Source organism: Clytia hemisphaerica, unplaced genomic scaffold (genome assembly GCF_902728285.1).
Source record: "Clytia hemisphaerica strain Z4C2 unplaced genomic scaffold, Clytia hemisphaerica genome assembly, whole genome shotgun sequence".
NCBI classification, from domain to species: Eukaryota; Metazoa; Cnidaria; class Hydrozoa; order Leptothecata; family Clytiidae; genus Clytia; species Clytia hemisphaerica.
Window position 1 is genome coordinate 418104 of NW_027103300.1, and position 17302 is coordinate 435405.

Consider the following 17302-nt stretch of genomic DNA (forward strand, 5'->3'; position numbering starts at 1 on the left):
TAGATTTAAAGTTTATCTTTCTCCTTCTCAGTTCAAAGAGTATGTGCTTATGGAAGTTGTAGATTTCAATAAAATTAAGTTAAAGAGGGAAACTTTTTTGCCATGCACCCAGTCCAGGGTCTTATCTTTGACCTTTTTTTGCTTTTTTTTGCTAATTGCTTGTATAATCAATAACTTGTGAGTAATTTCCTGAAATGCAAACATTGAGATTTTTGCTAAGTTAATATTTACCAAGTATATCTTATTATTGACCTTAGACCTGCTTAGACAAATGTCATTGTTTTAAGCATTGTTTTTAAATCATTCTTTGATTAATTAAAGCATTAATTTGAAGTTTTTCAGGAATACTTTTTAGCATGTGTGATAATTAGCCTGGTTAATTTTCCTGTCTTTCGTGCCAAAAAGAATTGCTACAACTTTCAGGTTATTAAATACCAACCAATCCAAACATTTATGAAGCTGAGTGATGATCTCGCAAAAAGCAATGCAAAATCTTTTCCATCAGAAATGTGGACCAATTCTTTTATATTCTTACTACAATCAGTGACAAAATACTTGGAACAAAAGGGAAATTCCCCACAAAGTTTTATAACCACAAACAATTTGGAAGCGCTCTGAATTAGGTTGAAAGGGTAGAGTTTTAATAACTCTGAGTTTTAACGGAATAATTGATGAAATCAAGTTGAAGGCCCGAAATTGACATTCTTGCTCAAACTTCAATTTTCGAAAAATTGTAAAGTAGCCAAAATTGCCAATATGTTATGGCACTGATTGTAGGCAACAATGTTTTAACGTCAAAGCGTTTTGTATGGTTTTGTATTATGTAATTATTTTCTTCATTTTGTTTCAGTAAAATAAAAATGAATACAAAAAGAATACTATTATTGGTTATACTCAGTGCAACTTTTTTACAATGTAGAAAACTTAAAAAGGTTGTTACAAAGAAATCAGAAACTTTCAATGATGAGACAAACAACTTTATTTTACAAAAGGTAATCTACTTTCTTTTCATTTTTTATGCACGAAAATTTAGCATTAGAGCTCAAGATCATAAAAAGTTCGATTCGGGGAAAATTATTCCTCTGATTATATAACAGATTATATAGCTCATAGTATGAAGTAGATCCTTCTGAAGTAGATCATTTTTTAACGACTTAGTAATTTAAGATCTGATAAATAATAAATCAGTAAAGCATAATTAAACTTTTCAAAAATATATTTAATGATTTATATTATGCTGAAATTTTTCCAAAAAGTTAAACCTTAAAGAAAGAGACATTCCAATAATGTTTAATTAGTAAATATTTATGATGATTCCGTTTAAAAACTATTAACTGAACTATTTTAAATTGAAATATAGTCAGTCTGACTTACATAAAAAATCTCTTGGCAACTGTTAACTTCAAAATCTCAAATTAGTATTTGGAATTCTTTGCATGGTGCCCTCAGTTAAAAAAAGAGTTTAATAGCAAAAAAAACTATTTTAAAATATAACAGTAGTTTTTTAATGAATTATTAAATACTTGAACTAACTTGAGTCAAAAATGACTCCTTACTGAGTTTAAAAGTACGGTCTAGTTGTGTAAAAATTATACACAAAAAGGCGTAAAAGTAAAATGAGACTTTGCACAATTGTAGTTCAGGGTTAGAAAACGGATTTAAATTTCAGAACCAAAAAATTGGCACCTGTTTGTGTACTTTACAGACCAGAACAGGTTCCCCGCCTAAAATGATTTTTTTTTCTCCAAAGTCATGTTACATAATTCAGTTCAGTCCCTCTCTTATTTGTAATACTGTGAAATTTTGTCTAAAAATTAATTAAGGTTCAGGGAGGGTTTATCAAAACACTCGTCTTCCTGAATGTTATCGATTTTTACTGCCGAGAATTGAAAAAAGGAGGAATATAATAGAGGCCACTATATCGCAAAAAAGCTTCCAGTACGTGCAGGAGCTTGTGCCAAGGTACTTTATGATTGATTATTGCTCTTCACATATAGAAGATCAAAATTTGAGAGGGAGGCTTTGGGCGATCCCCCGTTGCTAATATATTTGTTTTTAAAGAATGGAATCAAAAACCGATACTGAACGGAGACGTGCCTTCCCTTGGGTGTTTGTTTTTCAATGATAAATACTGTTTTTCTTTTTAATTCAGAGACTTCACAAACTGAAAGAATATTCACAGAAAGCTACAAAGCGATTAGCAGCCCTTTCAGATTATTCCAATTTCTATAATAAATATTTGACGGAAATTTTGCGGAGCAGAGTTCCTGGAACCGTTGGCCATGCCCGTGTGAAAAATGTAAGTCCAATTCTTTTGCTGCAGGCTTCTTTATTAATTTCGACCTTCAGTTTAAACCTATTTTCAACTCTCTTGAAAATATGTGATACAAATAAGATTTACGAATCTTTAAATGAGTATTTAGAAAGAGCTCGTCAATCGCATTGAAAGTGTCTCTAGGATTTAGGAAATTTTTACAATATGTGAAGAATGGGTCTTAATGGGTCCTTATTTAGACGGTTCACTTTCTACCCTTCTTGGCACCGTTTCTTGTGAGAGACAGAAAAAGATTTGATGGATGTAAAAGCAGACGGATCAAATCTCTGAAATACAAAAGTTCGACCGTCTAAACTAGAAATAAAAACACTTCGAGCGAGAAAAGGGACACTGAATGATTTAGATTTCCTCAGTTGTGATAATATGTCTATCAGAATGGAATTATATCCATATCGAAATTTGTGTTTTTCCGTAGTTTCGTTACAAAACTGGAAATAGTATATAAAGATTATAAATATCTTTCATTATGATATTCCTACACCTTTTGGTAGGAAAGAAACTGTAACTGTATGATTTTTAAGACCTCCTTTTTCCCAGTTTTCATCGATTTGATTTCATCTCGATAAGAATAGAAAATAGGCTATTTTTACATAACTGTTACCGATCTGATCTGACCGATCCAATGTAATAAGACTAACTATGATCTTTTTTCAGTGGCTCTTATCGTTTGTTTTCTTTACGTTCGTTGCATTCTAAGAGCGTACAATGAGTAAAAGTTTCACTTTTTCTGCAAGGCGGAGTTATTTTAAACCGTTAAATAAACCCTAAAAGACAGTGAAAGTTTAGTCGTTATTTACGACCAAATAAGGCATGCGCAGAAAAATATTGGGCAGTAGAATCGGATAAACTTCTGGTCAACTCTATATTCAGCACAATTGTGTTATTAACAGTTGGCATGACTACTGAGGAAACGAGTGTTGTTTTTGAGTTTCCCTTTTTATACCACCGTATATTTATGTTGGCTTGTCTTTGTAGTGGTGTATTTATTTTTAACTGTTAAAAAGTGCCGTTTTATGGAATATTGTCATTTTTTGAGCTCTTTTTTCGTACCAATTTTAAGTAAGTGCCGGTGTGACCGTTACCATAACTTTTTTCTGGTTATTTAAATGAATTGTTCATCCCCTAGAGAACATATCTCTGCCCGCTCTTTTTTCAGTTTATCATACGAAAGTTGCAAGAATATAATTGGGATGTCAAGACGCAGAACTTCACCATGTGGACACCTCTTGGACCCAAAAACTTCACTAATATTATTGGCACGCTTAATCCAAGAGCTGATAGGGTGCTAGCGTTAGCGGCTCACTACGATTCGAAAATCTTACCGGTTGTTAACGGCAAGTTTTTCACGGCAGCTACCGATTCGGCCGTTCCATGTGCTATGCTGTTGGATTTTGCAAGAGATTTGAGCGACAAAGCAAAAGAAATTACGTCGGTATGTTTTTTTCTTTCGTTTTTAGTCTTCTACACGTTTTTTATAAGAACAATCTATTTCAGAACATAAGGCTTCGACAGAACATTTTAACGCTTTGTTGACTCTAAAACACCTAGCTTCTTAGGAAAAGTGACAAAAATACTTACAGTATGATGAAAATAAGAACATATTAAGAACATTTTTAGGCTTTAAAACTCAAAAAGTTAAGAACGTCCATAGGCTTAAAATGTTTTGGATATTCTTATTAAAAAATGTGTACTGGTCATTGGTCAATGTCTTATCGACGTTTCGTTATTTAGGGAGGCGGAGTCATATTAATTTTTACGTGAGCTTTAGATTTTTTAAATGCCCGCTATGATTAGAAAAATACTACTATGAAAATTAACGGGAGCTTTTTAATAGTTCACCATCACCTAAAAACTTCGCCCAATCCGCAAACAGTCTTTATTTAGAAATGAATAAATTTTTAAAACAAGTCTTAAACCAAAACAAAATTCAACATATGTCATTATTAAAACCCTTTTTAAACGCCATCCAAATAATAAATAGGGAAAATTTAATGGAAAAATTTAATTTTTCCTTTTTCGTTTCTATTTTCATTTACATATTATTTTATTTCGTTTTAACCGGGTGCTATACTTTTATTTTTGGAACTCCTTTCTTACTTTACGATGTTTTTTTCAATCTACCGTTTAAGTTTTTATCATCAAAATTTAACACAGACGGACTTTTATTGGGTTTTCAATCACCCATCATACATCAATCACACAAAAAACTTTTTATCCTTTTCATCCTTTTCGGAACATGTTGATGGCGATATACAAACGCCCTTAAAATGACCAGCGATAAAGCTCGCCCTAACTATGAGAATGATTTAGAAAAAATAATAATTGGGTACCACCAGTACGCCATTTTTCGGTTTCTGCTAAGTTTCATGCCATCCACTTGGTCGTGGCTCTCCTCGGTTCTAACCTACTCTTGTCTCCAGAATAGACGCCCCCCCCCGCTAATTAAATTCGAATAATTCAATATTTTATTACAGTGTAGATAGACCTTAAACTTGGTAAAATTTTCCTTTTTGTTAGTATTGGTTCTTATTTTACGTGTTAAATTTGTTAAAGTTTCGTTTTTGTTGTTATCAGTAAAGAAATTATGTCTTCAAATTAAACCCCCTGTTATTCCATCCCCCCCTGCTTACTAGAATTTACAAAATTTTCTTACCCCCCTGCTTATTCGGACCCCGCCCGTCTTTTCGGGAGACAAGAGTAGCGACATACAAGACTACCGACAAGACTCTGAAAAAATTACACGATCCCATTATGATAACAAAGCCAAATTGTTGTGCTAAACTATAAATGATCGATTTTTTTAGCTATAACAAAGGAGCTGTAACATCGCCAATCAAATTCTAAAATGTGTTTGACTACCATTTTTAACCAGATAAACCCACTGCTTCTCCCCCGCCGGGGTTTAGAACCCCATGGTAATTCAGAAATTCTTTTACCATAGACATTGGAACAAGTATCGCCACAACTTTTATTCCTTGATGGGGAAGAAGCATTTGTTGAATGGACCAAGACAGATTCAATCTATGGATCCAGATACATGGCTGCTTCAATGTCCAATGCTTCCCATTGGAATCCGAAATTAGCTTTACACGAAATCAGTCAGTTAGATTCTATGGTAAGATGATTCGGAGTAAAGGCTTTGGGGACACGAGAAGTTTTTGCGTTGGTGCAATGCAACATGCTTCATCTCACCGACCTGAAACGCTTTCTCGTGTCTCTGCCCCATTTTTCTGTTAATAGCATTTGTTCTTCTATCACCTTTGAAGAAGAATAAACCAGCCGAGGCTGGAAGGTCAGCCAATAGAGCTTAGCTAGATAGCTTTAATAAGTGGGTTAACAGATGTAAGAGATGTACTGAAACAGAGTAGACTAAAAATGTTGAATAATGTACAAAATGTGAAACATTTGATAACTTGATTTAAAATTATTCAAATCAAGCCTGAGAGCTCCTCCAAGCCCCCCCCCCACGAGAAGATCAAAGTATGGAGACAATATCCATATGTCAGATATACAAAGTGTTATCTAGTAGAAATAAATAAGAAAATTGCCAAAACGTCAGAACCAAAATAAAGATATCCATCAAATATACATAGAAACTGTACTTTTTGTTTTACTTGATAAAACTCCAATAACACTTTAAACTAACAAGCTACAAACTTTAAGTCACAAAGCGCAAACTCCAGAAAAACACAATTTGCATCAAAATCTTTGCAAAACGTAGTTCATTTTTATAACATTTCAACAGGAACTGTATTTTGGTAGACTTGGTCAAATTGACCTTTTTTCAAAGAGGCCACCCTGTTGAATAATTATGTAGTCCAGCAGAAAAACAATGATAAAACCATACATAATTATTACAATATGCATGATACAGTAAATTATGCATGGCTTTATCATTGTTTTTATGACTGGACTACATAATTATTCAACAGGACGTCCTCTTTGAAAAAAGGTCAATTACAGAAACCATTTGTCAGTTGTCTGCAAGGCCAATGAGGTACGTAAAAACTGACTGCTATTCAGTGAAAGCCAAAATTTGGCAAGGTCAGAAAAACATAATTTACATCCAGTCTTCGTAAATAAATTTTGTAGTTTAGTACCGTCAAGTTACACAACATGCACACAACCATCTTGAAGACTTTGCTGGTCGCAAATGATAATCGAAAGTAAAACTTAAAATTCATAACTATGCAGGGAAGCTCATTTTCCCCCTATTTTGCTTTAAGGTGGTAGTCTACCGAGAAATGGAAAATCATCGAAAAAATTGTCGAATTTTGGTTTTTGGGTGTTTTGAGATCCTTAGGTCTTTCTGAACATCTCCTGGAAATTTCAGAGAGATATCTTTATTTTTCAGGTCGCAGTGAGCATTTTTGTCCTGCTGGGTGCTTGAAAAATCGCCCTAGCAACGGAAAAAATCCCGTTGCTAAGGACTTATTTTTTCAATCTCGGCCGAAACATAGCAATGTGATACGCCAAAAGAAAGCTCTTTTTACGCCCTTTTCGAGCGTCAAAATATTATTTTCCGTGGCATTACGTCATCCTTAAAATTAAAGATGGTAGCTTCAGTAGTGTAACACATCAAAACAAGCTGAAAAGCAAGCTGTTAGCATGATTCTGCAGATTTCTTGGCAGGTTTTAGATCAAAACTTAATTTCTTTGATGGAAATGATTTGTTTAAATGAAGAATAGACTCTACAGAAGCCATAAAGTTGCTGTACATTGGTTATGTTGCTGGATTTCTACGAAAAACATTTAAGTTGCCGCCATTTTGTTTTGAGGAGCATATAGGCGGTGAGAGGCGGTGTGTGCTTTTTGGTGGCTCACATAATGTTTTGTAGTGGATTTAAATGCAACTGAGATATTTCCAAGCACAACATGATGTAACAGAGATGGAAATGTGCATTATAATGAACTGGACCTAACTTCTGGAGACGCACATTCTCATCTGACACCCGCCACTCATAACAGCCTTCCTTCGGTCAAGAAGCCAGCTCATTGCTCATTGTCATCTAGTCTATGTGAATAAAAATATGCACACAAAAAGTTTTCATGCCTACAGAGAGTTATGCTGGACTTTCAATGAACATTTTGACACACTTATGTGGCTGTTTTCACCCAAATTTTGATGTTATCGCAAGATTACCGCAAACTTTGCTATGTATACATGACTTTAGCGCAACTTGTTTTTGTTGATTTTTGGATATTTTATCAATTTTTGTGAAATGTTTTACTTTAACTTTTAAAACCTGACTGGTTGGATGAGTATTCAGTGAAGAAATTTTTTGAAAAGAGCTTTCCAACTTAAAATAATACCCATTTTTGCAGACTTTTGCCTTTTTCTTTGATTTTCTCAAAACGCGTTTCCGGGGGTTTGCATTCACCTTGTCAGAAATATCTTAGGATTGAGAGTAGCTACAGACTTGAAATTTTCAGGGAAGTTTCCTTACATGATTGTGTATTGAATGAATGGATTAAAAAGTTTTAAAATTGGTTTCCTGATTTTTAATCTCAAAAAAGCGTTTTTTTCAGTTTCTTACCCCCTGGAAAAAAATTTCAATTTTTTTTTTCACTCATTCCAGACCTTTTCTAAATATTAGTCATTTAAAAAAAAAACTAACTTCATAGGTCAAGCCGACTATTCAGAAAACCTGACACAAGCAAAATAAAGTATTTTACCCCCTGACTGATTTTACCCCCGTCTTTGGTTATTTTTAGAATTTTTTTTTATTTTTAGAAATGTTAATAGTTGATATACATTTCCTGAAAATTTCATTACGAAATGTAAAGAAGTTCTTGAGTTATTGCAAAAAATGTGATTTTTTGACTTTTGAAATCTGGCGGTAGACTACCACTTAAACTCCCTTTTGAATGGTCTATGAATTTGGGCGATCGCTTTACCGCCTTGGCGGAATAAACACACGACCATAATAAATAAATTCAACAGGGCAACCGAGTACCGTGAGATTGGGTAACTTGCATCAGTGGAGGCTAACATGCATAGCCCTCAAATGAAAGACCTGGCTGGTCATTAAAATACAAAGTTAAATCAAAACAAAAATGGTAGAGTAGAGCTGCGAGCGGAGCTGTATTTAGTTGTTGCGTAGTTGTATTTTAATGACCAGCCAGGTCATTCATTTGAGGGCTATGCATGTTAGCCTCCACTGATGCAAGTTACCCAATCTCACGGTAGCAATTAATTTCAACTGGGATTCCTCTCTTCTGTGCCAAGCACTGGTAGTGTTTCTTAAACTTTAAAACAATGTTAAATGAAGACCAGATGGATCTGTTTGTTATGACTGTGCAAGTGTGACGAGAGTGTGCATGTTGTGTAACTTGACAGTATTATTCATTAAATTCTAGAAACCATTTTTCATAACTTTCTGCAGTCCGCTTTCTGCAAGTCTGATAAGAGATATGTATAAACTGTTATCGCCATTCATTCCATTCCATCATTCAGTCAAAACGTGCGCCAAGGTTAGAAAAGGTTAGACTAGTAAACTAGTCGGTTATTACGTATAACCTTATAATAAAACTGTCAATCAAATAATGTAAACACTAATTAAATATTCAGCGCGCGTGAGAGAAAAGGAAAATAACCGACTAGAAGCTACTTCCAACGCCTTTTTTTCTTCACCTAAAATCGTAAGGAGAGACATACAGATTTCTGTATGTCTGACCCGTGCGGGATTGCATTTATCTTTCTTTCTGTTTATTGCGTTTTTAGAAATGCTCATTTATTTATATGTTCCCATGTTCAATGTTACTATGAAATATCATTTAGTCAAAAAAGTTGGATGGATTCTCGAAAACCTAAAAAAGAGTTGTAAAATTAAACAACGTTTTTTGAGGGAAGTAGCTTCTAGTCGTTGAAATTCAGAAAAGAGACGCAACTTCACCCCTTCGATTCTTTTTATTTGAAGCTTGATTTTTTGTATATGGGTCTGTTTTCAACGACTAGTTTACTAGTCTAAGAAAAGGTTAGAAAAACACTATCTGCGTCCGGAACTGCGTGAAAAATAGTTTGATCAATTTCAACAAGAACTGTATATATTAATATTAATATAATTGATCAAATTCCAAAGACCATTTGTCATAATTTTGCAAGTCCAATAATAGGATATGTGATGTCATCATTTGGTTCCCGTCATCTGACCGCCCCTGATTTACGGTCAGCAGGTAGAGTTGGAGAGTTGGAAAGCTTTTCCGCTGCTTTGCTGGATTTCCACTGTCGACCTCTGCACGCTCTGTCTGTGTTTACAAGTTTTCAAATCGAAGTAGCGAGCCGCATGCTAATGGAGAGTAAACCGAAAACCAGTTTATCCACGGTTTCTCAATTTCTTAATTCAGATCAGTCCACACGGGTACGGATTCCCTTTCAACAAGATGTATATAGCTGCTTCTTGAAAGAAAAATATTTTCGACAAACTGACCCCCACTTTTTAAAGTAGAAATGACGGGAACCAAACAATTTTTTGCGATTCGCCTTATCAAACACGTCCAAGCAAACAAGTCCAAAAAAGCACGATTGCATCCAGTCTCTATCAAATTTAGACAGTAGCTGTACTTTTGTAAACTTTATCAAATTCCAATAACATTATAACACCATCAATCCCACCTAGAGGCAAACAAGAAAAATATGTTTTTATTGCAAAAACTAATAAAAAGTATCAGAAAATTCAACATAAACAAAAACTTGAGCAAACGGCTTTAAACCTTCAAAAGGTGTAGAAAAAGAATCCCCTTGATGAAAATCATGTGTTTGATTTGCCGAGTTAAAAAAATAAATGACAGAAATTGAAGCTTGCAACAGATTTACACTGGAAATACTTTGGTACAACACTGACTTATCACATCTGACTTATCGCTTGAGCCGCCATCTTGAAACACCACATTATGATCTGTAAAAACAACGCACGCTAAAAGTACCCAAAAAGTTAACCCGATCGGAACAACACTGACTTATCACATCTGACTTATCGCTTGAGCCGCCATCTTGAAAGACCACATTATGATCTGTAAAAACAACGCACGCTAAAAGTACCCAAAAAGTTAACCCGATCGGAAGAAAGTTTAAAAATCAAAGTGAGATCGGGAAATCGGATTTTTTTTTTGCCGTCTTATGATGATGGAAGAAGAAATGAATTTTACGGATTTGAATGCTCAGCTTAGGCTGACCAAAAATTGATTCGAATCAAAATCAGCGTGTCTTTTGGGTATTTCCCTCACTTTTTGTTCCATCAGGGTTTGAGACAAAAAAAGAAACCATGAAACACGCACTTTTTTTCTTGTGTTGGTGGGATGGAGTATATTACATTGCACCAACGCGAAAAAGCACTTCTCGTGTCCCCAAGCCTTAAAGCCTTATATCTCTTATATAAAACACTAGATAGAGCTACTCTATCTTTTCCAAGGCAAGACAGGTGAGGCAAAATGATGCGCCATTTTTGCCGATAGTAGGTCACAGTAGAAACCCTAGTTTTCACTGTTGAAACTTTTTTGACACTGCAATGACTTCAAACAAATCCTTCATGGTGTGTCCAAGTTATTTAAGACTCCTGTCCATTAGTAACTATGGCGAATGATTACGTCATGGCAATAAAGGGCCGCTCAAAACGCAAATTTCATTTCATTTTTTTTTATTTTTTGTTGAAGGATGCTTTTGTGCTTCTCGATTTGCTTGGTGCAAAAGATCCGACCTTTTATAATTGGTTTCCAACCACGAGTCGATTGTATGAAAGTTTGAAGAAGATAGGTAAGGGCCTTTTTTAAACGGAGCCGTTTATCAACCTTAATTGTCGATCGTTTTAAGCAAGGCTTTATTTACACTTTATATAGTAAAAGCCAATGGGATAGAATCGAATCTCTAACCTTTCTCAGGCAAAGAAAAGGTGAAGCCTTAAAATATGCGCCGTATTTTTGACGACGGATTGAATATAGCAATTCTTTTGTTTTCGAGTGATATTTTTTTCGAAATTTAGCGGTAAATTCTAGTGGTTATTTCTGCAGTAGCTGATACGATCTAGTCATGTGACCCATGAAAATATCTTTCGAGAAGGCCAAGCCTAGAGCATTAGTTGGATATATGATCATCAACTAAAGTGGCAATCACGTTGAAAATCGAGCATCAGTTGATTTTATGGACGGCAAGGAGACTAGTATTCTGTACAGAGTGTATCTTTTCGATTTTGTACCAGAGTGTATTTCTTCGTAGTACACTCTGTGCGCACTGTCTGTTTGATAAAAAAATTCCCGCACGGAGACCTCTGCGATGAAGTATAATTTATAAATAGCAACACTTCTCTCGTCATTTCCCTTCTCTCACCAACACTCCATCGCAGTGGTCAGTTTGAAAAATCTCAAAGACAATGACAACAGACCCTCTACGGCAATGAATTTTGAAATTAGCCGTAGATACTGGGTCTGTTTACAGACAAGGAGACTAGCGGTTGGATTACAGAATCTTCATGTTATTTATCTCGAAACTTCTTTATGTGTTTTTATATATTTTGCACAGAGAAGAACCTTCGAGCAGAGGGCCAGTTATTTGGTGTGAATCACAAGCATTACTCTGGTCACTACTTCACTGGCCAACGGCCTGAAGATATCGGAATCTATGGCAAGATTGATGATGACCATGTCCCGTTTATGCAAAAAGGTTTGTTTGTCATCTTTATTGCCTACTACTCTATTATACAAAATTAACTGGCCATTAATATGAAGTGACTAAGTGATATCGCTAGAGGTACAAGGCTATATGAAAGAAAAAAAAAAGATTTTTCATACATAAAATTGATTGAAAAAAACATGAGCTATGATTGTTTAGAGTTAAAATAGTTTAAAATAGTGCCTCCACTGAACATACCGGTTTCATGCATCAAAACAACCAAAGAACAAAGAATCGCTTGGTTCGTTCAGAAGTGAAGTTAGGCTTTCATCACCATATAATTAAAGCCGACAAAATTTAGAGGGATCGAGTGGGAAAGAATTTATGTCTAAGGTATATGAAGCTTGTTGAACAGTTGACTGTCTTTCATAGGAGTATATACTCACGGTTTTAAACATAATCGTATAAAGGCCGGTCTCCACTTTCGCGCAACATGAGCGAAAACTTTTCGACGTTTTTGTAAGGTCATTGGTCGGTTGAAAAATGAAGCAATTCCATTGGTCAAAATTGACGTAACGGTTGAAAACAGTTGAACTTCCTTCGACTTTTTTTTTGTTCGTGCGAAACTTTTTTATAACGTAATCTTTTTTTTTGGCCAAAAAGGTTGAGAAAAAAACTGTCGCCCATTTCGCGCGAAAGTGGATACCGGCCTTAACCAAATTTGAGCTATGGTAATTTTCATAAAATTGGCTACGATAACTCAGGTACAACATTGTGTTACAAGAGTGCATCTATACGTTTTTTATAAGATTTTTTAATATTTTTGAAGCTTTCGGATGTTCTTAAATTTTTTGAGTTTTAAAGCCTAAAAATGTCCATAGCATTAGGGTATTTCGCGGGGGGGGGGGCACTCCAGGTAAGTGACCTACCGGACATGCGGCCCTTAAAGGTAGGTTTTTTGGACTTTGGAAAGTGCACTGTAAGGATTGATTTGTGAGCAAGTGGGAAAAAGTGCACTGTAAGGGTGTAAAATTTAAGATAATACCAAATTTTGAAGTAAAACTTGAAAAATTTCAAAAGAATTTGCCCTGAAAAGGGCAAAAAATTTCGAAAAATTGCACTATAAGGGTCGATTTTCAGCCAAACCTTTCCTGTGCTGTAAGGGTCCGATTTTAGAGATCTGATTTTTGGCCGAACGTACGTTCATTTTAAAAATCGAGTGCCCCCCCCCCGGGGGGGGGGGGGGTATTTTTGTGCAGTTTCTTAAGAAATTGGGTGTGCACTCTAAGCACAAAGGCTTTAAAATGTTCTTATTTTTGTCTCAATATTTCGACCATGGAAGCCTTAAGTTTATATAGTTTGTGTGTTTATAAACGTGTTTGGGTGGTCAAAGAAATCAAGGCTATTGCATTATCGTGACAGCAAACATCGGTAGAAAGCTTAGAAGGGGAAAATTCTCGCGTATTCCAATTCGTTAAACTTGCCCTTTGAAATTTTTCCACAAAAGTTTTCGTTAATTTACTTAAAGGGACATAAAAGTTTTATTTTCCTTTAATTGAGCGCTCTCCTTGAGCTGGAAATGGACTAATTTCTACCCTTCCCCTCTTTCCCAACTCCCAAATATATTATTCTCTCTTCTCTAAACCGCTTCTTCTACAATTATTATATTTAAAAGTTTTACCAGACCCCCTCTATCGGCTTTATTTTTCAAATCGGTTTTATCTTTAGGAAAATCATCCGGCTTGATTTTCAGTATATCTCAGTTATCCAATAATTTTTCCATATAATAGTATAACCGAAACTGAGAAAATCTGAGCTTGCCCTTTTCTCTCTTTGTTTGTGGTTCCTTTTTCTATTTTTCAATGAAAAAGGAAGGAAAATTTTTTGGGGTTTTTAATTAGTCGGCGGAAGAAATTTTTCCCGAAAAAAATTCAACTTCTTACATTTTTCCCCGATAAGAATGACTTCGCCAAAGAATTTTTTAGAATGCAAATTAGAATGCAAAGCAACTCCAGCCGTAAGTCCCAAAATTCGGGTTATTTTTTTAAAACAATGTATAGTGATAGACATCGTACAACCGTGTCGAGATTTGAGAACTCACTCGCTTCGGGTTCCTGATTCAGTCGTAGACTTTGTCATGGGCGCAAAACAACAAGCACTCCTTTTACATGAAGGATTAGAGGGGCGCATCCCTCTTCATTGATACATGATATAAACAAGGGTCTTACAAGACTGAAAGATTGACATAGGATTGAAATTCTTTCAAGTTAAGTGAATTGCCAACCTCGTCCCCATGACGATTTGCTTTTTTACATAGGATCGCGCAAATTGATTATCAAAAGCTTTCTGCGAAAGTTTCACTTACCAAAAATTCCGTTACAGCCCCCCTCCTTTAATACACTCATTTTGCATACGGTAAATTTCGGCTGAAGTTCACTATGCTTAAGTAAAGCTCAATTTTTAGCCTCGACTATGCTTAACCCTTAAGATTTTTCGCGCATTTTCCCGCTCTCTTTAATCTTGAGAGAAATGAAGACATTCTATTGTTTTCGAATGTTTACCATATGATATTTGGAAATTATGATTCTTTCTTCTGTTATTTTCTGAAGTTTTGGAAATTATGATTCTAAAAATTTCTTTGGCTGAGCCTCAAGGTATGCTTAGCATATGCTTAATTTTTCTGAAAATTTGAGCTTCAGTATGCTTATAAACGTTATGCTTATAAAACAAAATGAGTGTATGACAGGAAAAATTTAGCTGAAACCGGTAATTTGGGGTGTCAGGGTCAAAGGTGAATATCCGGAGGATGATACCCGTTATTTCGAGGAAGGGCAACCTAACCCTTTTTAATTTTATAGTATTATGTTTTATTTGACAGGTGTTCCCATCCTACACATCATCCCCTACCCGTTCCCCTCCACGTGGCACACACTCAATGATGATGAAGAACATCTCGATCCAACCACCATTGAAGATCTTCTCAAAATATTTCGCCATTTCATTTTCTCCTATTTCTCACTTGAATAAATGAATTGAACGAATGAATGAATATAAACTCACCTGGCACGCGACGTTGTTTTGGTGTTCGTCTAACGTCCACGCCCATCTCCATAACGTCATATAAATGTTCGATGAACGTACTGTTCAAAAGTTGTGTTGGTTTCTTCCTTTTCCCCGGTATGTCAGTGAATATTGAGTTTGGAATATTATTAAATGAAACGAAATTTGGGATTTTTAACTAGTATTTATAGTGAATTTGATTTTGGATGGTCTACAAAAGCACTAAACTAGAAAATGTATCAAAAGTGGAAATGATAACTCTGCGAGAAGGAAATTACCAAAACAATGAAATCCTTATTAACACATAACATTCAAGTGATCTGTGCCTTTTGTGGATTATTCAAAATCATGGCAGACTGTCATTTTGAATTATTGTCATATCTAAAATAAACTGTGATGTACAGTTGGAGTCTCAATATAAATCGAACGTCTATGGAAAAGTATATTTATTGTTCGAATTGTAGAGACTCCACTGTCAAAAGGTTTTGTTTCCATCATAAGCAACTAGCCCCAAACACCACCAACAGTCAATCATTATAAGTGCTTGTGGGCTAAACTCTGTAAGTTTTTCATATGACAATCTTTCATTTTTAAATAATGTAAATTCCTAAAAGAAACAATTATATTTTATTAGCACTTAAAAAATGATATCTAAGATATTTATTCAATGTAACTGTGATAAATGACTCGGTTTTTAACATGAAATCAAGTCGATTTTTCATGTGCCGGTTGTTTTTTTTTATTACAATTTCGTTTTCTGGGCTGCACATATGCCTCTAAAATTTAGAGATTTTTTATACTCTTTTGTTTAACATAAAAGAAATAGTGTTAGACTAAAATACTTACCTAAAAGCTGTTTGTCTGTCTGACAGTAAGACAAAGAAGATGTTTCAATTTAAAAGAAATTTGATTTGATATAACTTGGAGAAAGGTATCCCAGAGCTGATTTTAACTTATCATTTTCAGAAATAATATGAAATTTTCTTCCTCAAATTTTATTATTTTCAATGGTTCACATTATGCATGATATTTATGATGACGTAATGTTTTATACGGAAGCACAAAAATATAGCCTGGCACTAGTTTTATTGTTTAAATAAAAAATCAGTGACAAACACACGGTATTTTTTTGGGTGTTTCCCTATTAAACATTACGTCATGAATATCACGAATACGGTACTTATGTCTTGCACACTTTTTTGGATACCATATAAAAAAGAAGTGCATCTAAATTTATTATCAGATATTCCGATGGTGGATTGGTGGCCGCCCAATATAAAGCTCTGAAGGAGCGGGCCATTTTCCCATCGGAGAGGAACGATAGTCGGCCTTTGATGTGCCGCATCTCCAGTCAGGTTCAACTTCTTTCGCACGTAAACCTAAAAATATTTTGGTTGGACTCGCCAATCCCCGAATACGAGGGCTGGGTTACCACATACCAGGCCTCCCACTGCAAAATCCTATATGCGGACTTGCAAAATTCCGTAATCTAAACATACCGGATGTTGAAATTTTACCCGACCATCAAAGCTTTAGCGTGCCGGATGAAAATTTCTGCATGTGGTTGCCTGATAACATTAGGTTAATTTTCCGTATTTTGAAATTATATGCATTTTAAAGGGATATTCTATTATTAGTGACAAGAATAATGATATTGTTAAAAAAAATATAAAATATATTCTATAAGTAAATACTCGAATTGGAAAAGTTTTCTTCGTTTTTTATTTTCAGAATTCATAAGAAAATGTGCAGTTGGCTTTCGCTGCGAATTCGCTAATTTTCGAAATATAGAAAATCCATATTTAATCCGTGCCCGTGCCCCGGACCCGTGTTTCGAACTAGCCGTATTCCTTATAAGCTTGGAACAGATCAAAATTTTAATTCTGAAAATTGTGGAGACAGACCAAATTTTCTAGGGAAGATACTTTGAGATTAAAAATTTAGGTTTTGAGGAGAAACAGATCTTCATTTATAGGAATAAGATTTTTGAAACTTTTGGCCAACCGATCAAATTTTCCAGGAAGTCTATGCCTGGGAAACAGATGTTTAAAAAAAAAAGTCCTCGCTGGATTCTTTCGTCTTAAAAACACGTGCTTCTTATTGGAAGTAAAAAATGTTTACCATCAATATCTCGAGGTTTTCTTTAGGACAACAGAAATCGTGGGACAATCGTCCTAGAATCATTGTAGAAAAAGTAAATTTATCATCTTCCACTTTATTCATCATACATTTTCCAAAATAACATGGACTCATTCCATTTGATTCAACTCTAGATTATCTTTTTAACGAGTACACTTTTTTTC

General features: G+C 34.9%; 1 protein-coding gene across 1 annotated transcript; it reads left to right on the top strand.

Moving 5' to 3' along the window:
• The first annotated feature begins 849 nt into the window (after positions 1 to 849).
• LOC136811481 (glutaminyl-peptide cyclotransferase-like) lies at positions 850 to 16698 on the top strand. The gene is made up of 7 exons (XM_067068101.1): positions 850 to 992; positions 2153 to 2299; positions 3492 to 3767; positions 5277 to 5450; positions 10988 to 11087; positions 11850 to 11990; positions 14818 to 16698. The coding sequence occupies exons 1-7, from the start codon at positions 861 to 863 to the stop codon at positions 14964 to 14966; spliced, it is 1119 nt and encodes a 372-aa protein (XP_066924202.1). The 5' UTR covers positions 850 to 860; the 3' UTR covers positions 14967 to 16698.
• Positions 16699 to 17302: the final 604 nt, after the last annotated feature.

What these genes read in the sequence shown, in the direction of transcription:
- LOC136811481 (XM_067068101.1), top strand. Translation starts at nt 861, where the DNA reads ATGAATACAAAAAGAATACTATTATTGGTTATACTCAGTGCAACTTTT. An exon ending in GCCATGCCCGTGTGAAAAAT is followed by an intron (nt 2,300 to 3,491) that starts GTAAGTCCAATT and finishes CTCTTTTTTCAG; the next exon opens with TTTATCATACGAAAGTTGCA. An exon ending in TGTCCCGTTTATGCAAAAAG is followed by an intron (nt 11,991 to 14,817) that starts GTTTGTTTGTCA and finishes TTTATTTGACAG; the next exon opens with GTGTTCCCATCCTACACATC.